Source organism: Haemorhous mexicanus, chromosome 7, assembly GCF_027477595.1.
Source record: "Haemorhous mexicanus isolate bHaeMex1 chromosome 7, bHaeMex1.pri, whole genome shotgun sequence".
NCBI classification, from domain to species: Eukaryota; Metazoa; Chordata; class Aves; order Passeriformes; family Fringillidae; genus Haemorhous; species Haemorhous mexicanus.
This window is the reverse complement of record NC_082347.1, coordinates 20,046,387-20,071,522: the sequence shown is the minus strand read 5'-3', so window position 1 is coordinate 20,071,522 and position 25,136 is coordinate 20,046,387. Positions and strand designations below refer to the sequence as shown.

Here is a 25,136-nt window from a genome sequence, read left to right as displayed (position 1 = left end):
TGGGAGCCTGCTGTCTTCTAAGGATACCTTCATAATAATATCAGGACTTAATGAGAAGTAAACAAAGACTCACTGTCCTGCACCAACATATGCACCTCTAAGAGAACAGTTCTGGCTTTCTCATCTGAGGACATGAGGGTATTTTTATTTTTAGCTTACTTGCACAATGGAGTTGAAGTGGACCATGGCCCACCTTTCACTCCAGTGTCTCCCATCCCATTAAGAACACTGGTGAGACTGGAAACTGCCCACCCTTTATGTCTGGAATCAGTGTCCCTGAAATGCACCAGGAAGGATGCAATGATTGCTGCAACTGAGGCCTTGGTCCAGTGAACCAGAACAGCTGCCACTGAAGTCTAAAACTGGGTTACAATTTTGCAATCTAAGTCCAAAAGAGCTCTTAGAAGGAGGAGGAGCAAATACATGAATGATGTGGGAAGTTTGGGCCTCAGCTGTAACACATGTTCCTTATTTACTCACAGTCAGAGGTCCACTAGTCTCTGGATGTAAAAGACAAAAATGACCAGTCCTTTTTCTTGGCACTTTGTTGCTACATGGCACTTAGATAAATCATATTTTTGTTGTAGCAGCAGCAACTTTTCTAATAGACAAACATGTGGTTTGTCTAAAATCAAGCAAAAACACAAAATGCTGCCAAAAATATCTCCCTGGAAATGGATGATGATTTAGAAAATATTTTAAAGGCCAGACACTTGCTGAATAAAAATTAAAAAAAAAAAAAAAACCACAAGTTGATAGAACCTGGTTTATTGCCCAATTTTCTGCAAAAAACTTTTGCAGGGAAGTGTGTGCTGGTTGTTTTGGTGTTACAAAAACTTCTATCTGTTTCACATTTGAGTCATGTTCCCTACTCCAGTCTCTGACAAGCTGAATTGCAGACTAATATGTTCTAATGAGAAAGGCATTACCTTTATGAATGACCTCATGGAGAAGAGGTTGGCTAACATGGTGGAAAGGCCTGGTGCCAGGCAGCTCTGGGCTATGAAACCCAGCTTCAGCTCAGCAAGACAGATTGCATCATCCCCTTCTTTCCAGTTCCAGCTTGGGATATTTAGTAGATGGGCCTGGAAAACAAACAAACAAAATATCCCACAGGTGAAGAACCAGAAACAGAAGACAGTTCTGAATGATTTTCTCTATTAATACCTTGATTTTTTCTGAGTAGGCAGAGGCACTTCAGAGCTTAGTTCTATGCTGAGAAATGTTCCACTCTTACCTACTACAGATAAAATGCTGCGCTTCTCAAGACATGCTGGCTGTGGCACTGTCAGATCCATCCTCACACCTGAACAAGCAGAATATTGTAAAGCTTTCCTTCCCTTCTGCACATTCCTTTTACAGCTTTTTGGGCCACCATCTGACTGATGAGGAACACACATAATATACAGGAAGCTAACACAACTTAGATTACAACTTATGTGAAGCTGCAGCCTTTAAAGGATACTAGAGTTTTAAAATGTATACAACATCCTCTGTCTTTTCTATTTCATTCCTTCCACCTTGAAGAAAGTACTTGACAGTGAAAAATCAAACCTTTTTTTCTAAGAATGCTGTTTATAGGGACAGAATGAAGAAAATAACTGAGCAAGACATGCCTGCAGTACTGAAACTGATAACTTAGATAAGTACAAATATTGTTCAGGTACTGGCATAACTGCTGGATTTTCCCTGACATGAGAACATGTAGATTTTATGTTTGTGTAGATACAAGGAAGCACAGAGTCTTTCCTCCTTGTTTCCCTTCCTAATTCCACAGTTCAGCACTTTGATAAAAGCTGTTCTTGAAGACATAACCATTGGAGTAGCAAACAAACTGCTGTATTCAAAAAACCCTCCCCCTCTGCGGCTCTTTAAAGCAGAGAAACTCCTTGCTTTTATTCTATAAAAAGACAGGCTTCTTCCATAACACACAGGAAAGGGATAAAACAAGCAACAGTAGTTGCTCTTGTTCTAGCAACAGGTTACAGGTATAAGAAGTTGTTATCAAACCTTCCTAGTACCAGATTTATTGTGTATTTCATCAAATGAAGGTTCACCCAGTCATGCCTTTTCTCAAACACCGGGCAGTGTTTGATTCTTTCAGAGCTAATAAAAGAAGCAGGCCACATATGAGTACTGTGTTATCTGATATTTCCTTCCTAACCCTGTTAGTCAGCAGTTTATGGACTTCCTCATCTCAGGATTGAATAAATTGACTTCATTGTGTTGAAGGGTCACAAATTTACCACAAAATTTTTTTCACATTTCTTTCCAATATGGATTTATAATTTTGAACTTCATAATATTCTTAGTAGTGAATCTCACAACTGGGCCATGTTTTATATTAAAAAAGAAAATTTATCTATTTTGTACCGCTTGGCAATTTCAGGTCTACGTGGTCATGCTGGAATAAAAAAACAACAAACCACAATAACCTCCAGTAAGACAATAGGAGCAAAACTTACAGAACTGAAGTGGTGAAAGGTCATCTGGAATCAATAACAACTATGGACACTGTAGCTTTGAGAATTAGATCCTAGGTAACTCATAAATGTCAAGATTTTGATAAAGTCCCTCGCATATATAAATAAAAAAAAATTACTTTGTAACTGGACTACATGACAAGGTTTATTAAGATGTTTTAGTTTGGAAAGAAAATGCTTGCTGTTACTGGGACTGGAAAAAGTATGTATGAGCAATGCAATGCAGCAAAAAACTCTGAGAAGAGACACTGGCCATCACCCACATTACCTTATTGTGGTACTGCAACATCTGAGTGATAATTCTTATCTTCGGATGATAATTCTTTATGGATATAACTCTAAAAAGAAAGGGGAAAAAACCTATTAAAATAACTTTTAACAATGATAGGTTATTTGGATAATGCATCCAAATACCTCTATTTTTACCGTGCTGTCAAGTCCCACAATTAAAACTGTACCCCCTCATTCATCTGCCTGTAAAGCAAACTGATTGATGTCAGACCTTTGAAATATTTACACACAGTCAAACTGAGGTAAGAATTAGCACCTACTACTAGAGCAATAAGCCTCAGGAAATATTCAGTTTGCCCTTATGGAGTTTGCAGAAAAAGAGACTTGTTTGAGCAGCACTATTCAGATGCTCATTCCATTAGGAAAATAATGCAGTTGGAACTGTTACATCCTTCTCATCCTCAGTGACTATTTTCTTCCCTTTGAATCATCACACTTGATCAAGTTTCCCAATGATAAATGCCTGAAAAAATTATTTTCTGCCCCATCACATATTATTTATTTATAGCTAGTAGGTATTCATCATGTCTAAATAACTTGAATAATGGTTTTGTGTTACACATGCAAATTCATCTTAATTTTGATGGATTAATCCAAATATCAATATAAAAACTGATAACTGAATGCAGAATTTATAAAACATGGGGCTACTTTCATAATCTGCACATTTTCTGCATTCTAAATTCCTTAATGAATCCAAGATAATGATCCAACTCTGTATAGATTTTAAGTGGCTTGAAAGAAAATTGTTTGAGAAATGCATGGATTGATATTGTACTATAAAAAAAGCATTGAGCCAAAATTAAGAGAGGAACAACCAAAAAACAATAAGTCCTGTATTTAAAACCTAAAGGTAGAAAAAGAAGATAAGACAATGAAAAAAATATCTGACTTATTATGGAATCATCAGTTTCATAACACTGAATGCCATAAGTGTTTTCATTGGTGTTTTGTAGAATGTATCTTGTAAACTACTGGTCTGGCTTGCACTTTTTAGCATATCAAACCTAGAACAGGAAATGTAAAAAAATTGCATTATTTTAACAAGCCTTTCTTCTAATTTTTCATTTCATGTTGAATCGTTTAATTAAACATTCAATTTTTAAAAATTAAATTGTGACAAAACACAAGAGAATTCCACACTTACATTGAAATTTTTGCATTTTATTACATCAAATGTATTAAATCTACTAAGAATGTATCAATCTGCGACTGGAATATTTTTTATGTATTTATGCAATCAATGTCAAAATAAAGTTTCTTTCATTGCAACTCAAACAATGTTTGCAAAATGAAACTAGGTGTATTTTAGCCTTGTGTCTTTCTTAGATAGCTACATCTCTTGCACACAGTGGTAGTTTTCCAGAAGAGCAGCTTTAGTAGCATTTTTTTATTTTTCCCCTTCCTTCAATACACAGTATGCAAACATCTGACAAGCCAGTAAAATCTGATTATAACACTGGCCAATCCAATACTAGAGAATTTTAATCAATCACTGGCTGAGATTTTAATTTTAAAAAGGAGACTGGTCTCATTAAAACTAGGATTGTATGAACAAAACAAAAAATGGAATGGCTTAGGTTTGTTGTAACTCTAGCTGCCATCTCCTGACTAGTTCATCTCCTCCCTCCAGAGACTACAAGGGGGAAGCAGGAGGAGATCTGCTGGTTCCTAATGCTGTAAATGCCTTGTCAATCAAAACAAGCAACGATTGGTCCTCAGTGTCAAAAAAGCAGGATGGGGGCAGGAGACAACTCACTTGTTTATCCCTTTGATATCCCCTGAGCAGTGCACTACTTGCAGGAGCAGCTCCACCACGGAGCAGCAGGAATGAAGCGCTGAAGGTGCTGCTGCCCCATCGTTGACACAGCCCTGCCGTGCAAGCACTCATGCATGTATTGTTGCAACAACCTGACTGCATTCCCTTTCCTCTCTGTGTTCAGCTAGGAACACTCAAACCCTAGCTCCTGCAAAATGACTAAGGGTGTCAAAGCCTGTGCTCCAAGTGTCTCTTCTGACAGACTAAAGCAGACAGATGAAACAGCGGAGGTAGGAATTTAAGGTATTCTCACCTCTGGACTTTGGTGAGGATCTTTTAATTTGTCCTCTAAAAAAAAAACCAAACAAACCTACGGTGCTATTTGAGTGCAACAGATCAGATATAAAAATAGCTAATCAGAGTTGAGAACCAAAAAGCTACTAAAAATTACAGAGTTTACCTCATAATATTGGAGGCATCTTCAGCATCTGGGTCAGCGCAGTATTTATTGGCAAGGATTAGGCACGCATCTGCTGACTCTATCTGAGACACCAAAGAAAAAGGAAACACATAAAGCAACATCTCTTTCCAGCTCTTCCGTCCTCATAAACTGTGAGGGAATCCAGCACTGGCTGCATGAGTGTGAGTGTCAGCTCTCAATACTGCTAATCAAAAATGTTTCTAGGCTAACATGAGCTCACGCCAGTGAATACAACCACTCATGCACACAGAATTTCTTGGAACTTGCTTATGATGATCAGAGTACGTCAGCAGTTCCACTGACAACTCTTACTCTGCATCAGCTGAGCCACAAAGGTGGCAATGTTAATGTTTTGTAACGAGACACTGGTATTTAGACTTTTAAATCCATTGGAAGTTCCTTTTGCATCAGCACAGTGCTCCCAACAAGTCCTGCAGCTTTGTTTGGGAATTTAAGTACCTTCCTATTCAAGACAGGAAGAGGCGGCTGAACTGATTTAGAATCTGATCACCAGATTTAGAAAGCAAGAGGAGGACAACTATCTATCCACAGGACCTCTAGATTCACACAAACCTGAGCTTTACAGAACTCAAAGCAGATGACAAAAGTATTTTCCAGTGTATACAACCAAATATCAACGCAAAGAAGGGTGGAATACAGAACAAAAAATAAGAACACATGATTTTATGATCATAATTAGGACATGCTCTGATGAACTGAAATAGTGTGCATTGGCCTGCAAAAATCTTAAGTAATTTCTGCAGTCAAAATGGACAAAAGACATGATTAGTACTCCAGAAAGTGTAAATTACACTGTACTAATAAAATATTCTTGACTTAAGTTAAGAAGACTTAGCCAGTTTACATTTCATTGGGGAAAAAAATAAAAAAACAAAAAAGTTAATGATGGATCTGACAACTTGATTTTTCTTTAATTTTCTTTTTTTTCAAACTTCATGCTTTAAGAGAAGGAAATAATTTACCATTTAGAAATTCTAGAAAACAAATATCTAAATAAGTAAAACTATCTAACTTTATCTACCAAAAATCTTAACTTGCATTTTTCTTTCTGGATACTAGACAACAGAAAAAGGGTTTGGAGGGTGAAAAAATATTTTTAGATTGTTCTGATAAGTTAAGACAAAAGCACTTTAAGCAATTATTGTAAGACAATATCTTGCTACATCAAACATTAATGTAAAATACACTTTTGAATGAAACGTCAATGAAAAATTCACAAAGTGTTCAATGGAATGGCAGACAATGTATCTTAAGTCACTGTTGTAGCTTTGAAGATCTAAAGATATGGGGAAAAAAGGTTTAGCAGTATAGATATAATTTATTACTTAAGAAAATAGAGAGAGAAAACCATTCTTTTGGGGTTACATGAAGAAGGGCTTTAGTGTTTGGGTTTTTTTCCAAATAATGCAAGGAGTACTTAGAAAAAGGTCAATTAGCAGAACAGAACAACAGAGCTGTTACCTTCACTCTTGCCAGGTCGTGGGGATTAAGGACTGAACCCTGATAAAATTCCACCTGAGTGAAGTGTCGTTTAAAAAGAGCTTCCAGCTCAAGGTTAGGGGAGATACTGCAGTGGAAAGAGGAAGAAAACACAAGAGCAAATGAGAGGTCAATTCCCATAACTGCTCCATTTCCCGCATTTACAAACCCTGATATTCAGAGTCTGCTGGTGCTTTTTCTGTGGCATGGAAACAGTGTGCCTTACTCAAAAGAGAAACCCTACACTGCTTTCACTGCCTTACTTGTATCTGCAGTGCTCCTGGCCCACCTTATGCTACTCTCCACGTTCATAATATGTACATTTCCAAGGGATGTGAATCCAGAAGTATGGGTGCAAGCATTTGAAAACATCCTCTCCCAGCATTATATAGAACTACAATCATCCTCTGCACGTCCCTACCATTCCCACCACAGCTGACTGTGTTGAATAGAACAGCTCAATGCAAGATCTCTAAAAATCAGAAAAAGAAACCAGGCCTCTATAAGCTACAATTAAAACAAACATAATGATGCCATGACTTTCTGTCTGATTTCATTCTGCCAGAAACAAAAGAAAAATTAAATTGATTACAGTCAATTACAAAACGTGGCACCACCTTGTAAATATCTTTTCTGGTGCCACTCATTAAAACAGAAAGAAATTTAATAGCTACAGGCACCAACAAGTAGCAAGGTGCTAAACTCCTTTCATGTGAATGTGCAGTTTCCTGATTCCTATCACCACACATTTTCACTGTGGAAATCTGGATCCCCAATTTCCTCTCACAGTCACTTGTTATTACATAGAGAGTGAATAAAAAAAATGATGTAGTTACTTGAGGATGCCATCTCTAGTTCAAATTGAAAGGACTAGAGGAAAAACTGTGGAACTACTGCTGATGCTTAGCTTTCAGCTTTCACTGTCAAATCATCAAAAATTATATTCTCAAATTTTTAATAATTTTCTTTGACAAAAAGTGCAGAATGCATTGCTGAATGCAAAAAAATTTATTTATAACTTGCAACTCTTCTAAAAAGATGCCATTAGAGAGCAGAAAAGATACTGTCTCCTATCATGTGGCTTTTTCTAGCTCCTCCCCAGGCATGGCTATTAGGCATTGTATTAGCTATTAAATTGTTGTTAAGTGACACATCATAGAGAGCCTGGAGGAAACACCAACCTCATTAAGACGCCTTTCCAAATTCCAGATAAGAAAAAGGCAAGATACTATGTGTGTGTAGGTATGTGTATATAATGCAATAAAGAGCAGTACTGATTATCACCATGCAAGAATTTAATTTCTATTTTCAATAGGTTTGTAAACTATCTGGTATATTAAAATTGAATCTGTACCTACATTTTTCATTTTATTAATATTTTGCACTTTAAAATAAAAACTTTCCTAGAGAGATCCAGGGTGAAAAGGTGTTTTCAGATACCATAAGTTTGTACAACATATTTTTCATTAGTTTTACTGATGCTCCTAATTTCGGCAGTTTTCCTAAGAATATTTACCACTAAAAAAATATCTGGGATATATTAATTTCCATTTAAATTTTTTTTTATTTCATAAACTGATCCCCACTTCAACTATGCAGAAAACACAACTGGGTCTGAAGTCTGTCTGCTTGAAACAAATATGTTTAATAGGGGGTTATGGAAAATGCAGGGAAAAAAAACACTTTTCTCAAGACATATTTTTAATAAACATAAAAGCAAATATTAATCTTATGGTTATTTGGAGCTTTAAATATTCTCTCTCTTCCCAGAAGATACAGCTTAACTTAATGAGTTTTAGTAAGAGATGATAAGACCAATGCTGAAAGATTACTCACTTATGCAGAAAGACGATTTCTACATTGACATCATCCCTATCCTTGTGCAGGAAGTCCTTCAGGAAGTTCGACACACTTTCAAGTGTTATGTGACCACAGACAACTATGTGCCTGTCACAGAAAAATCAGAGTTAATCTTGCAAAGAAGGTAAAACAAGAAAGCAAGCAGAGATGGAAATGATAACTTATTGAGAAAAAAGAGCATTAGTCTCTTCTTGATGTTTCTCTAGATCCTATTCCATGAAGTCAGAGAGAAAAAATATCAATTACAAAAGGCTTTTTGCAACTACAAATATATCTCTGTACACACTGTCAACTGTAAAGCCGTTTGCCCAGTTTGTATTACACATTTAACAATAAGTAGGATCAGTTATATATGTTTATGCACTGCATTAACCAGACCTTTTAAAAGTCATATTTCCTCATTTTACACATCTTTCTCGATATTTTTAACTCCTCTAATAAGATTTACTCTTTAAATTTTTGGGTTGTGACAACAAATCTCCCTAAAATGATTGACTATTTTTCTATAGTTGAAGCAGACTTCTGTGCCAAGGAAGGTAGTGCAAAGCTTTCCAATTACAGGCCATAAGCCACAAGAAAAGAAATCTTTCTCCTACCATAAATCCTAGAGGGAGAGTATTTTACAACAAAAAGTCACTGCTTACTATTATCACTGATCTGGCAGAGCAGAGTGTGTTAAATATTTATTTTGAAACATGATAACTCCTTTTACATGAGTACTTAGACATCACAAGGACTCAAATGCAGTTTTAGAAATAGCAACAATCTAAAATTTCAATTGTTTCATTTTGTTTAACAGGCAAGAAATAGAAGTTTACAAGAGACTCTGGCCATGCTAGGTTGTATTTAACATAGGACTCGACATATGAATGTTTATTGCTAAACTTGCTATTCACAGTTTCTGCTTTGCCTTTTTTTTTTTTAAATATAAGTTTTAGGTGCAATAAATGTCCTTGGACTGTGAATACTTAAAAACACAAAAACATGAGTTAAAGCTTTCCTGTTTTATGAGATGGTAAGCACAGCATCAGAAAACAAGACATAAAATATATCAGGTCAGCCTTTCTCCTTTGGCCAAGGGGTGCTCTGGAGGTTCCTCTGGGAGCTTTGCAGCCTGGCAGAGTCTGCAGCACGCTGGGTACAGGGGAGAACCATGCCTACACTGCCCCCACCAGAAGGACTCTGCCCCTGCTTCCCTGATGGCAAATTGTCTGAGTTGCCAGAGCTGTACAGGTATGACTTAGTGCACTGCTATACATAAAGCAGCAATGGAAAACCTCAGGAAGCTTCAGATCCTGAAGAGATATTTAAAATCCTAGTAGTTTACTTGATGTGAATTCTGAACAGACTGTTTGGTACACTACATTACACTAACACACAGGGAAGTGCTTTCTGTCTGGTGGTATTCCAGACTTTTCCTGGCTATAAACCCATATAGCATCAAAAAACCCACCAAGTCCCAGGGAAATTATAAATAGCAGGTAAAAATAATAATTTGTATTCCTTATACTGTCTGTGCATGTTTTCCAAGATGACCGATTTAAAACTATGTGTATTATTGTCTTCAAATGTCTCCATCTCTTACTAATATAAGACATTGAACTTTCCATCTGGATAGCTTATAGCTTTTGATAGCAGAAATAGCTCCTGATTTTAGGGGAAGTTCTTTGAACAAATCCAGTGCTGTTAACTTTAGCTGGGTCTCTTCCTGAATCCTCTTCTGATACACTGCATTCCTATGGGGAAAATTTATTACCTCCCTGGCTGATTTCACTTAATATGGGTTCTTCTCGTCATTAATTGGAGTCCACATTTCACAAGTATGGCTGTGCAACCCAAAATATGTATAACAGAGGAAATTACCAGAGTATCAAAAGATGACCAGGCAATTCATGCTCTCAGATCCCTCCAGAGGTTATTTGCTGCACAAAGCTCCTGCTACAAGCAGATGCATTTGCTACAATCCTGTTATGATACTCACTGAGTAGGGACTCACAGCAATCCACTCCAGGGAAAATAAAACATTTGGCTGCCAAAAACTCTCACATTTGGGTATCAGGGCTAAATGTTTTTGGAGTGTTAAAAGGCATCTGCACTGTGGTTTCCTTTTATACTCTGATTTGGAGCTGGACACAATCTATTCTTCTCTTCTTTGCTATTCTTATACACTGCATGGCAGTGTCCTGAACAGTGACTGCAACCAAACCTCCTGGCTTTCAAAAAATATTTTCTGGTAAGATACTTGCATTAATTTTTGAAAACTCCCACTAAAAAAATCCTCCTGTAACATAAGTCATATTTTTGCTTAGAAGTAAAAGAAATTGAAAACAGATTTCCTACTTGCCCATAGAGAGTTATTAGGTATATTATTTAAGAAAACTTGAAGAGTTTATATTGGAACTTATAATGTTCCAATCTGTCCTGTATATGATTTAAAGATTTATAACTTCCTCTGTTTGTTTTAGTAACCAATGCATTCACTTTTTAATTTTTTTAAACACTCATTTTTTTTCATGCACTGAGAAAGTAAAGCCAACATAGTGGATGTCTCTTGTCTTCTGCAAAAGAGTTGGTTAGTAGAAAGAAAAGAATTAAGTTCCTTTGGTCAACAGAAGTATCTAATTTCTGCATTAAGCTTTTCTTTCTGAAAAACCTCAGAACTAGTCCATTATTATTATTTCTTTTTTTTTACTCTTTACAAACAAAATCTATTAAGTCCCTTGGCATACTGAAAAATATGACTTAAGCATTTACACATTTTTATTAATGATAGGTATTTGGAAGGACTAAGTTTTTTGTTAAGTAGTAGTTGTCATTGGTACACATATCAGACATGAAACTGGTTTATTATACCAGTGAGAATTCCTGCTCTATGATCGTGAGGTTGCAAAATAAACCTTTTACAAAGAATCAAAACCTTATCAGGAGCTATATTATATCAACAAAGATGGGCTAATCCATCCTCTCCCCTATATATTTATCGTTCTCAAAATGAACTTGATAAATATGAAAAAATATTAAAATATTTCAAACATGAAGAATTGGAAACGATGTACACAGTTGATTTCAACTGTGATTCTACATAATTAGAATTCTCTATGGTAACTAATTTTTCCCACCCTAGTATTGACATAATGATCCATTTACTAAAAATCCTCCAGTCTCTTATAAAGTTTTAAAAAAAATGGAGACAAAAAAATCCAAAGCTACTACAGAGACAAACAGTTTCAGTGAGGAAAACAATGAAATGAGCAAAAGTTAAAACATCTATATTTTTGTCATGAGATTATTGAGAACATACACTTAAACCATGCAAATAGCACTGTAAATGAAAACAGATCCACTCTCAATGGGATTCTTTAAAAAGGATCTTTGCATGGTTCTTCCTTCAGAGGACACAATACAAAAGGCAAATCTTTTGTCTGTTTATTTGGCAAGAAACATCCATTTTATTGGAATAAGTATAGAGAATCTCACTCCAAAAAACTCCAAAAACTCACTCCAACTAGTCTGTTCTAATAAATCAACAATAATAAATACAAAATTCTGTCCAGTATTCAGTTGAATACTTGGTGTTCACTTGTCAAGTAACTAAAGGAAGTGGGGTGCATATTGCTCTAGATGCCTCTATAAAATTATGATATTTATATCAAATACATATGCTCAGATCTTTCCATGGTATCTCTGCTGAGCATTCTGCTCATTCCTGCATCTCCTGACCATCTAAACTCTTTATTTACCAGCAGCAAGCTGCTGTGGTTGAAGCAGGCAGCAGCTTGTAAAGCCTAACAGGTTTGGCTCAAAGAAATGATGGATGTCAGTCATGTTTTCTTGTTTAAAAAAAAAGTCAACAGAGTTTGCATATGTGGTCTGCTTGTTTATCTATTAGTGATATGCATTCTTAAACATACCAATTTACAGTACATTTCTAGGTGGTTGGGCTTTTCATGATTTACCAAACATTACTCAGGATTCTGATATTCAGCCCAAAACTTCATGAGTGTGCTTCTGTGTCTTTCTCTTATTTCAATATAAACTCCCCTCTCAGGTTAACTCTGTTGGAGTAGTAAGTGCTGTGCAGCCACAATCTGAAGTGTTTTCTTTTTCACAGAAGACTTGAGCCCAAGGATGATGGGATCTAATGATCTCTTATGTAGCCAATGTGTCCAGTAAAAAAAGATAATTATACTGTAAGCTAATTTCTCAATCTGATTCTCCCATGAGGCTCTATAAACCTCCTAGTAAAAAGGAGACAAGCAGAAAACATTAAAGGATATAGAAAATTGACTGTCAAGCAAGTTTAACTTTTTTTTCTCCTGCAACTGTTTGTCCAAAAGTGGATTTTTATTATTCTCTTTATTCCTGAAGGATTAAAAATCTCAAAAGTGTTGTAGTTACTAAGAAGTGCTGCAGACACTAAAATATGTGTCAGCATTAAAAGTATACAAGCATATGGCCATACTGTCAGAGGAGATGTAATTGAAATATGTGAAAACATATCTCAGTACCTTTAAATTCTGTAAATTGCACCTGATAGCTTCAATGTCAGCTATTTAGGAACCTGAGTGTACTTGTGCAGCTGCTGTGCTTGATTCTGACAGAAAATATCAGTTCTTTCCACCAGGTTCCATGCCTTTGGATTCTCCCTTAATTCTTGAATAAAGGGATTAGGTAGTAGCAGGAAGCACTCAAAAAGCTCCATTCAGTATGTGGTGCACAGTACAGATCAGGGGAACCCTACTGGATCCTACATCTGATTAACACAAATAGGAAATTGTTAATGTCAGGCATTTGAAATTTCCTCTGATGCAAACATTAAGTCACTTTGTGACCAATACAAGAGTGCATTTCAGCTCCTTTAATCCAGGATAAATAGCACACTTCTTTGTTTAAACTACACATTAGAGCTTTCATCCAAGTCTGTTTGCAATGGCATGCTATCCTACATGACTCACTCTGGCCTGCTTTGTTTAGTTAAACTTTGCTCAGCTACAGCTAGATGAATTTATCTTGCATCTTTATGATCATGACCTAAGGAATTTTGCCATGTTTCTCTATAAATCAATTTAAAAGTTAATATTCTTTGTTTAATGCAGACCTCCAAACCAGCCATAATAAAATGAATGTACACTGATTTTTTTCTCCTAGGGTCTGGAGTAGTGGGGGCTTCCACTATAGCTTGAAGTATGAATATTCATCCTTTTATTCAGTCTGAATGGCAATATTATTTAGAGTATTTCTGCTTTTATGAAAAAATACCACAACATTTAGGCACAACACATGTCTATCACCAGAAGACAAAAGTGAGTAGTTTACTATAAACAGAAGGAAAAAACTACTGAATAGCATGCACAAGGAGCCCATACTAGAAAGCTTACAGTTAAATGCAGGGTAATCTACACCTCCAGCATTAGCATCTCACTTGCAAACAGCCCTAAACTGACTGTTCTAATCCCTCCAAACCCTAGATTTGATTTTGTAACATTTGGTGTGGCAGATATCACACACACAAGCCATCCTGGTTTTACTTCTGAATTCAACTGGAAGTACTTCATATTAAATACATTGTTTCTCCCATTATTACTCATTTTCAAATCACCTTATGTGTTTTTTAAGTGCTCAATGAGCCAAAAAATAATTAAATCCTTGGTAAGCAATGTGGGAGTTAGGAAAGGATCTTCATATTTTTGAGCATTTCATCCATGAGCAGAGCCAGTGCATTTCTTTCCACAAAAATCATCCCAAAATGTCATGAGTAATTTTCTGCAACAGAACCTGAGTGAAAGCAAGAAGTCTCTAAAACTTGCTGAACAATTCATCATTTCTGCCATCTCACATTACACAGCCTGGAATGCCATGTACTGTACAGTTTGTAGAATATGGTAGATCAGCAGATGTATAAACCAGATTCAGTCTTTCTTGGGTCAAACTTTGAGCAGCATCTACTGCTATTTGATGCCAAATCCAAGAGGGTTTTTTCAAAGTTTAAGTTTAAAAGGAATTTTTAAAACTTCAACTAGAAATATAAAAAGAAGTGCTGTTATTGTAGGAATGGAACGTGGTATGAGACCTCAAATGCACATTTTAAAGTCATAATGTTCTTATATGTCACTCCCCACATTTCCCTTCTTACTTTCAAAAGAATGGATATAGTTTAATATGCACACAAAATTGAAAAAAAAAAAGTTTCTCCTATTTCTTCTATCTGTCAGTCTATTTAACACTCATCAGATTTTCTTTATCACTAAGTGAAATTTCATTTGAAAAAGTGGGATTAGAAGAATGGCTAGCAGATGGGAAATAGAGACACCCCTGGGATCATAATGTAATCCATGTCACATTCTCTTATTACATTCTCATCCCGCTGAAAAAATAATATCTTACATATTGCATCAAATTATTTAATATAAGAATTTAATGTCACTTTCTTTGGAGCTATGCCTCTCATTACTGCAGCAAATGGACCTTTTCTTTGGTTAAGCCTAAACTTTTCTTTTTTCTAATTTGTAATGAAATTCAAATGTCTAATGAGTTCAATATGACCTGTCAACTTAAATTATCTGTTTGTCTTTCTGTTTACCATATCTATCTGTCTACAGTTTTTATTTTCCTCTGTGAAGTTTAGTTATTGAATCCCATGCTTCCTTCTGGAAGGAATTTCTAACAGATGATTATTCCTGTTGATATGTTGATGATTTGGTAATTTATGGCTTGTAAATTTAAGAAATCTGTAGAAATCTCTGGGAAACAGAGCAGATCATGAGAAGAGAAACAGGAGGTTCTAATACCTTTTACAGTAAAGGACTGTGATTTCATTAAAATGCATTTTTAATCTTACATATTAACTACAATAATGCCTCTGGATAACTTATTTTTACATCTTTTGAATCTGTAATGAAGTCTAGCACAAACCTGGACAATGGTGGCAAGGCAAGCAGTTTATATAAACACAGCCAGAGCCACAGAAGGGGTCAGGTTGGAAGGGACCACAGTGGCTCCTCTGGCCCCACCTCCCTGCTCAGCCAGGTCAGTGCTCTCTCTGCCACACCTACTCTTGCAAAGCTGTGTCCTGCTGTCTGCCCTCATAAAGACTTTGCATCAGATTTGATAGCAGTATTGCATAAAAAAGACAAAATAATTTAGTCCGTGGAATTAGAAGTAATTAATTCAATGTAAAGACTGAAAAAATCAGTAGGTTATCAAGGCTGAGTTCTTCAGTTTACAAATGTTCTTTCCATATGCTTTCTAGAGCTTTGTGCATGCTAATTTGCAATAAATTAATATCTTCAACTGGAAAATATTTAACAGAGTTAAAATCCAGTCAGACTGTATACACACAAAAATACAGAAATGGAACAAGAACAATCTTGATTCAAAAGTAAATTAGTAAATACAGAATAAATTTTGTATTGATATATTGGTATAGATATTTTCATATAAATGCAACAGTAGGTACTGCTGTTTATTCAATAGCTGAAAATGAAACTTCAGTCAAAGACTATAAAGACATTCCTGTTTCTTAGAAGTCTCCTTACAATAATGTTACAGAGCAGAAATTACAGCTCAATTTAAAATCTAAAAGGTTCCCTGTGGACTTTCACAACTAAATGAACCTACTATCTAGTACGTTTAACCAGTGATAACTGTCTACAAACTACTTTTATTTCCAAAGTTTCCATGTATGGGTCTCGTCTAAAGCAAAAATAAGGTTCTTTATTATGCAAAACGAATCCTGTATAGTTTATGATCCTCCGGAGACTTTATTGGCTGAAAAGAAAAATGAAATGAGAGCTCAAATTTAATGTGTTTGTTATTTCTCTTCTTTGGTTAGTGAAGTTTGTACCAATAATTCTTATGCCTACATTCTAGCTCCTTTACAGTCACACTTCTGTAGCAAGGCTCTCCATAGTATTTAAGTCACTTCGTGCAAAACTCAAAACAACATTCTTAATCATACACTGGTTTTGATTTCTGACCTAAATTTTTATTAAATGTGTTATTACACACACTGAGCTTAGGAGGCAACATGTTGTGCTGTTTCCTGGCATGGTTGCTAGCTAGGGTTAGACCACGACAAAGTATAAACATATATAGATGTAACAAAGAAGATTCCATGTATTTATCTATTTTGTACAGAGTTAAAAAGTACACACATTTTCTGTTTCAAAGGCTGAAACTATATCTTTCACCAAAATTCAGCTGTTTCCATATTGGAAATGTATTTAATCTGGAAACTTTCTGACATTAGGAATAGAAGAACTGTAGTTTCTCATTATTTTTGCTGCCAGAATCTATGCTTGGTTGCTCAACTAAAGGCCTTATACTACTAATTACTACCACATGCCCATATCCCAGGCAAAGGAAAACTTATTGGTTCTGACAATCCATTCTCTCAACACTGAATTCCAAATGAAAACTTCAATTTTGGCCAAACATAACATTTCATCAATCTTGTTCTACTGACTGCAAAAGCAACATCAAACAAGGGGTCCTAATGGCTTTTTACTGTTCAGTTCTCAAGCTTAGATTCTCTGATGAAAGACCCACATGAGCAAAGGACATCTTTAAACTACTCAGTAATTATTAATTGAACCAGAAAACAATGCATAAAGTAAATTGAACAGTTTTTGTGCTGATGACAGAGATGAGTTTCAAGCAACAAATTATATGAGCAGTAGAGACCAGCAGAGAAAGCACTGACAACAGAGTGAGATAAAAACAAACAGACAGTGCATACAAAGAAAGACCAAAAAAAAGTGAAAAAATAAAATTAAGCACGCCCCAAAGCTAGCAGAAGCCTGTAATCTGAAGTTGAGCTTTTCAGGATGTGGGGTTCTGACTGAAGATCAGGTCCAAATTTAGAGACATCTGAGCAATGCTGGGTACTAGTGACAATGTAGAAGAGGAGGGACAAACTCCGTGTGCAAAACAGGCTTTAACCATATTCCCCTCTGCTATAACTCCTTTTGAGCTTTCAAAACAGAGGGATATGTTCTGAGTTTGAAAAACTTCTCTTTGAGAAAACAAGTATGAATATAAAAATGAAACTGTCCTGGCCTCTGTGACAAATAAATATTTTGGGGAATTAACAATACTACTCATTCCCAGAAATAAATCAAGGCATTTAGTTTGTCTAGGTAAGTTTCCAACATCAGTGTTCACAATTTACATAAGACATTTAAGGGTATCTCAATAAATGCACATATTGAAGTTAACTATCTAATTGTTTGAGTATAATTGAAAAAAAATAGTATAGTTAACTTAAAAACTTTGATTTATCTACACAGTGATACAAAACAGTGCTCTAGAATTAGCTCTGTGGGACATTTACAGTCTTTCTGCTACACAGAGAGGAGAAATAAAATCATAATCCACTTCAGCAAAATGTTGTATGGGTGATGATTTGAAAGGAATTAATTTAAAAATTATCTTCTTATAGTAAGAAGGACGAATCATTTGATAAATTTCTTGCACTACTTCATTTATATCACATGAAAAGGACTCTCTATATGACTAGACTTTCAGGGCAAATATAATCTACTGGTGGATGTCACAATGGTAGGTAATGAAATGAAGGATGGCAACACTAAAAGTGATTTTGTGCTGTATCTCTCTATATTGCCAAGGACAGCTAGTTCAGTAAAGGCTTTATCCCAGCACTTCCAGGAGCTGGGAATGCCAGAAAGAGCTAGCTTTAACTTGGTCAAAAAAAAAAAGCAGGCTTTCAATAGAAATGTAATGAGGTAATGTGGTCCAATAAAATTTAACCTTTGCCACCAGGTAAAAATAGCAGGTTTGGGTTTTTTGTCATAATGTTTTGATATTAAGGTTACTGCCTGCTCTTCTTCAGATATGCTTAATGTGATACAGGGAAGAGAATTGTCTTAAAATTCCTGGTCAGAGATTCTAAACTCATGTGAGTTTGCAATGTCCATGGAAAGTCAGAAAAAGCTGTATGAGTTCCGAATCTGCTGGTTGAACATTGACAAACAGGGCTATTAGACTTCTTACATAGTCAGTCCAACCGAACAAACTGGTAAATATTCATCTCCTACTTTGCATCCAGTAGAACAAAGCTTTCTGAAGAACTGAGTTTTCTGAAAATCATGCCAATTATCATTGTTACTTAGTTAAGAGACAAACCACACGATATTCTGATGCCCAAAACGGTGAAGTGACAATTCACCCTTGCTGCAGAAGTTAACTGCATATGTAATAGCAGCACTTTATACGAGATATATCAGTGTAGTCTGAGTGGTATCCAGGTTCTCTTGAAGAATGGGCAAAATGTTGTGACTTGTACCATAGCACAGCCCAGGTCTCTAATTATAGTGTGACAACTCTCCAGTGGTAACATCTGATGTCAAAGAACCCAGCCTTGCAAGCTGTGAGTCAGCTGTTACCACCTTCAGGGGCTCTTTAGAGTCCCACAACCACACCTGGTCTTTTTGGACTTACTTTCTGCCTCGGGTTGAGTTAAAAGTTCCGCCGTATTTCTTCCGATTAAGGATGAGAGCAGCAATTTCTGGCACGTAGCGAGCAAACATTGCCTACATGCATGAAACAAAAACACAAAAAAAAAAAAAGAAAATGGCATGCAGAGAGTGTTCTACTGCAGCAGAGGCAGCAGAGCCTCTTGGGATACTTACTTTCTTCCACTAACCGCACTATAGGAACCACCATATTTCTTGCGGTTTCCTATTAACTCTATGATTTCAGGGACGTAGCTGGCAAACATGGCCTAAGAAGAAGATAGGAGACAGAAGAAAAGACTAAAAAGAGAGGCCAAAGAAAGGGGGATGATGAATATTTTCAGAAGATATATATTTTTAAGATCTGAAAATGCAAAAGAATTAGATCTATGCAGTTGTTTAAAAAGAAAATAAAAACAAAAAAAAATTTCTTATCAAACAAAAGAAGAGGGCTCAATGTAAAAGTTGGTCTTGGAGAAGGTACACACCTTATAAATAAAGAAAATGGTCAAAAGAGGAAAAATGGACACGTAAAACAAAACAAGAACAAAATTATTTCAAACTGGTATCTAACCACAAAAAACAGTTATGTCTATTTCTTCCTGAAGAGGGGAGGGGGGGAAAAAAACCTATCCAAGCCCCACTGTAAAAAAACCAAAGCCAAGTACTATCATTATTGTTACATTTCTGTTTTAAAATACAGACTCTTCCCCCATTTTAAGAATTTATAAGAAGACAAAAACAAGATTAAATCAGGGGTTTTGTCCCCATCAAGAAACAAGAAAATCAACCCCTCCTGCCCCCCAAAAAAACTTTTCCAAAAGTTCTTGGGTTTAGAAGGATTGGAATAACACGTGATAGAAAAAAGGTTTTGAGGAGAAAATAAAAACTATTCTGCCATGTTTTGTCCAACAAACAGCTTCTTTGTGGCTGGATACTTCGAAGAGCTACTGCCATTTGACATGATCTTTGTCTTCACATGTCAATAAACAGAGATGAGAATGCATGTATGTAATGCTCATACATATCTCTGTGTGTCTAATATATGGCATTCATAGCATTGGTTATACACACACCACATCTGTGAGATGTATGCATATGTGAAACCAATGGATGAGACTAAAGTAACAATACACACGTGTGTGTGTGTAAGGGAACGACAGACATTACGGGTCATCCGCACAGCATTTACCTTCTGCAAGGTAAATACCAAAATAAACTTGGCTAGTTTAGGGAACATTGCACCAGGTGTAATAATATTACTAGCACTGACAACAAATGGAAAAGATGGCAAGACAAATAGTAACTTGGGTGCTATTTACATAGAGGACAAAGAACATGAGAAATTGCTGATATAAAAGGACACTGGTTATGGTTATGTGATAAATTCTGAGCTAAAATTGTACTACATGACATGAAAGGATGTTTGAAATGAAAGGGAATGTGGTTTGCCATCATCTGGATCAGGCAATCGGCTCTTTAAGGCAGTCCAAAGCCACAGTGTTTGTTGGAATTCTGGGGAGGAACACAGAAGGGTGGGTAGGACCTCTGAAACCGCAAAGTGCCTTTAAATATCAATAGCAACCTCCAGAAATGCTCTACAGTCAGTCACTAAGAAGTAGAGGACTACACATAACATTCTATGTTGAAATATCAAGGCACTTAATGTATTCACATGCATTAATCATTTAAATGGATTAGAAAAATTCTAATTCCGTACTAATTCTGGACTAATTTGACAAGCTCTGCCAAAATATTAATCTACAGGAAAAAATGAATATTAAACATACTTTAATGTTTTCTAATTAATTTTAGTTTAATAAGCCAGATATTGTTCCGTTAATTACAACATTGAGATATAGAGGATCAAGTTTTAAGGAAACTGGAGTATTATGAAGAACATAAAGAAGAATTTTTACCAATCCCCCAAGGATGAAGAAGACCATGAAAAGGCGACCAAGGGTTGTTTTTGCATAAACATCTCCATAGCCAACAGTGGACATTGTAACCATCAGCAAATAAACACATTCCCAGTATGTTAGGGGTTGGTTATTTTGGAAATTTTCCCATGGATCCCCTGAGTTCTCCACCTACAATGTACAAGAAAACATATAATGAATTATATTAATTATAACTGACTCTAATAAACCCCAAATTAACTCTACCCATATATGCATGTGCCTGTGTGTATATATAGATATATACTTTGGCATATAATATAAAACTCTGAATCCTTTCCTGTGATTTATTTTCATCAAATACAGAACCTGACCCTGTGCCAAACAGAGCACTGCAGTTCTTTTGCCAGTATATACAGCCTTGCTACCCAGATTATTTATGGGAAATATCTTTTCCAGGCACCACTAAGTAATGTAACTTACTCGTGTAGTTAGGTAAGTTCATTTAACAAAAATGTGTTCAGAATATTTCCAGAGTAAATCTTACTTTTAATGCAATTACACTGCTCAATGTTTTTGTTTTTAAAGATTATGCAGCTATTGAAGGCATTCCACCTTTAGTAGAATGCTATTACTTTTTCAAAAAGCCAACCACTGAAATTTGTCAGTGGGAAAGGAGTGTACCATCTAAAATTTGTTCCACATTAAAGAGTTGAAGTTTGTGTATTCCTACAGTAGAATAGTAAAGCTTTTGCTGAAAAACAAAGGGAAAAAAATTTCCAAATCCCAGAAAACAGCATTCCCTTGGTCTTGATGCAGTATTTAAGGGGTGTTGTGCTCTGTTAGGTAAAAACCAGAAAAAAAGGTATTGTTTTTAGATTGGAATGCTACACTTGCCCAGAGGAGTGTAAAAATACGGTTCTACGTGAATGAGAAATACATCATAAATGAAAACACTCAAAAACCTCTGTGCATCTTTATAAGGGCGAACACTAGACGACTGATACCGCAAGAAAAGAAGGAATTGGAATGTGATCCTGCCCAGCTGGATGCGGCTTTGCAGCGGAGCCGCTCCGGACCGAGCCCGGCTGGCCGGGGCCTTCCCAGGCGAACACCGCCCCCTGCTGCTCGGCCGGGGCACGGACGGACAGAGCCCCGCCGCGCCTCCTCCGAGAGCAGGGCAAGCCGCAACGCGGGGCACGCCTCCTGCTGCGGGGAGATTGCATGCCTCCTTACTCCGGAGAGATGGCATGCCTCCTGATTGCGGGGAGCTGGCACGCCTCGCTATTGCGGGGATCTGGCATGCCTCTTTAATCCGGAGAGCCGGCACGCCTCCTGATTGCACTCTACCGACGGGGTACGGCGCTACGAGAGCAGCGCGCTGCCAGCAGTAAAGCAGCTTGGAGCCCGCGGTCCGTGAGAAAAAGTCAATGAAGTGTTTGCAAATGCACTCACCAAATGTATGAACCCAGCTGCTGTCAGCCACGTGCTGATAAATATAGAGCACAGATTCACTAGCTTGATGGAATTACTGGAAATAAACAAAGCAAATAAGAGCTTAGACTAGAATTTGTCACATATTTTTTATAGGTACCTCTATACAACTGCAAACTTTAGACTCAAGAACCTGATGATTATTTCCCAAAAGAAAGACTCCCTAAAAAAAACTTATTCAAAAGTTTATGTATAATAGGTATTATTTTTCCTTTGGAGAGTTCACATTTTTGTAATTTAGATAGCTTGAAAAAAAAGTCCCAGTGTATGAGAGCAGAAAAACAAACAGAAATCTTAGCTAGATCAGTAGTCAAAAACAAACTAATAGAAATAAATAATGCTTTTTCACACGTAATCTGGTTGCCTCTCAGTACACTCACCTCTTCATTTTTCACTGCTATACACTCAGAATTGTTCACACATAAATACATAAAAAATACATGAGAAAATTGATTCTTGAATTAAAGAACAAAGGTATTTCACAATTCCTGTGTAAAGTCCTAAGTATTTTTCATATTATTCTGCTTGCATGAACTTATATGGAACTCTTTAGGGAAAATTCACATGAAATAAGAGTATTTCATACTTCACAGTCACATTTTTCTCTAGAAAAAGAAAAAAGCATAATTTAAACCTACCAAAAAATCTGCAAATGCTTTTTAGTCGCACTGAGTAGTATTTTCCCTGTTCTAGCCAGAAGGGATTTTTGAAACAAGGACCTTTAGTCAGTTTTGCAGGAAAACACCATACTTTAAACCTTCTGGAGGAAATACAAATAAAACCTGCTCCCCCTCTTCTCACAAAAATCAAATGTCCCAAGAAGGATATTCAGCAGAAATACAAGGAACTGCTGTCCATATATGACTGTGTTTAAACAATCTTACCCATTCTTGTTTTTGCAAATATTTATAAGAAGGTAACACCTCAGAAAAGACCCCACTATTATCCATAAAGCAATACATTAAAAACTATAAAAATTGAAAAAAATTCACTATCAGTGTTAGCAGTAGTAATTTTGTGGTAGAATTAATGATTCTGTTTATAACCACTTTGAGGACCATAAAAAGGCATCATTTTCTGAACAAAATAACCTGTAAAATTAACCAGTACAGATCCTTAAAAGATATGTTTAAAAGTTACAGTTAGTAGACATATGGGAGCACAAGATATAGAATATGACCAGGTAATATGACAGACAAAATGAATACTGCATTCAAAAATGAAATAGCATATCAGCAGTCTTGTCCTTAGTGTTCACCAACATCAATATATATTCCCCATTTCTCTCTTTCTTAAACTAGGGTTGATTAAGGTCCCCATTTTCTTAGTGGCAACATTCATTTACAGCACAGGACCCTAACCAATGGGTTCCTAAATTAAACAAAATCATAGGAGTGATGCTGATGCAAAGCTCCATTATCAAAGGCTGAACATCGTCCTTCACCTGAGCTTAGAACACGAGATGTTCCCGATAAAAATGATGTGTCTGCTGGTCTCTTCATATCACTGTAACACCCATTAATAGTAACTATTTACATGACTTGTTTGGTACATTTTATTTTTGAAGATTTATTAAACACTGTGCCTTGTCTGTCCTTTATGAAATACTCCCTGTGTTTCTGCCAGAGTCTAAATATAGATGAAGGATTAGTCATAAACATTTTCTCCCTCTTTAAGCTCTTTCCAACATCTGTGCAAAATCCCTTACTGTGAGCCCTGCCTAAGCCCCTGCAGATTTTTTGAAAAATATCAGAAAACAATGAAGGAGAGAAATTTTTCATCTGAAAACTGTAGAATTCAATTTCATAAAACATGGGAACAAAAAATCTTGAGTGAAATACATTTAATTTCAAATTAGGGAAACAAACGGGTCCTTGGCAGAGTACAGTCTTTTAAAATGCCAATGTAAAATTTTGCTTTAGCTTTATCTTACAGGATCTTTTCAAATATATTTAGCTTTTTTTTCTTTTTCCAGATATTCTAATAATCACCTAACACTTTGCTAGTCTCCTTCTGCCTCTGGTTTTGCCCTGTGCAGCTTCTTTCACTGGATTCCAGTTTTTGGAATGGCCCTTCTGCTCACTGTGTAAATAATACATGTCCCTTTAATCCTCATATCTCAGTCAATAATTTCAGGAGTAATTTTCTTTTACAGATAACAGTAAATGTTTTTATTTACTGGAGAAAAGAAAAAAGGAGGAGAAAATTTCCCTGCAATTGCACTAAATATTAAAACCACAGCATTGCCCAGTGTACCCCATCAGTTTCTCATCTTCTCAGTTGTTATTTTTTATTAATGACAAATGCACTGAAATGCCTAGGTCAAATTAGTTCCATACCTTTTTCATATAAATACATATCACCTCAAACAAAGAATTCTTTTATTTTGCTGAATTTTTAAATAATAAAAAGTACTTTTTTTTCCCTACTTTAATTTCAGAGCTAGTAATGATAAACTGAATTTTCTATCCCAATTTAACAATTCAAATTCTGTCAGTGACTCTTGGTCTTTAGGTTCACAAAATTCCTAAAATGTCAAAAATTTCAATAAAACCTTTGAAGTGGACTGCAAAAAATGCCAAAATATCTTAATTGTAGAAGATTTTTTGCCATCCCTGAGCAAAATAATGTTGCAGTAGCAGGCCAAAAGCATACAATACAGTATAAGCCTTTAAAGTAATAATACAGGTCTAAGGCCAGAGTATGTAATTGAAATAATTGACTGAATTTAGGGAAGTAAATTTTATTTAAATAATACTAGATTTATTGAAACTAGTAGTTTAACTGCTCTAACTTGTACAAAATTTTAAAGATTCTCCATTAATCACAAGGGCTCTGCACACTTTATTTTTTAGGAAGCAAAATAATTCATTACCAGAAGCTCTCAATTAAAGAGCA

The 25,136-nt window shown here is 35.9% G+C and overlaps 1 protein-coding gene across 16 annotated transcripts in view; it reads right to left on the bottom strand.

Moving 5' to 3' along the window:
* The window catches only part of KCNMA1 (potassium calcium-activated channel subfamily M alpha 1), a 420,823-nt gene that overhangs the window by 123,523 nt on the left and 272,164 nt on the right, over positions 1-25,136 (bottom strand). For 13 of the 16 annotated variants that reach the window (XM_059851299.1, XM_059851302.1, XM_059851301.1 and 10 more), the window contains 8 exons: positions 22,200-22,275; positions 20,766-20,936; positions 19,024-19,115; positions 8,351-8,461; positions 6,497-6,602; positions 4,994-5,076; positions 2,752-2,821; positions 930-1,085 (listed from right to left, as the gene is read on the bottom strand). In XM_059851299.1, coding sequence (XP_059707282.1) covers positions 930-1,085; positions 2,752-2,821; positions 4,994-5,076; positions 6,497-6,602; positions 8,351-8,461; positions 19,024-19,115; positions 20,766-20,936; positions 22,200-22,275 — 865 coding nt within the window. Of the gene's footprint in view, positions 1-929; positions 1,086-2,751; positions 2,822-4,993; positions 5,077-6,496; positions 6,603-8,350; positions 8,462-18,832; positions 18,925-19,023; positions 19,116-20,765; positions 20,937-22,199; positions 22,276-25,136 lie in introns of all 16 variants that reach the window. The other 3 variants (XM_059851294.1, XM_059851310.1, XM_059851308.1) reach the window with 1 other exon arrangement.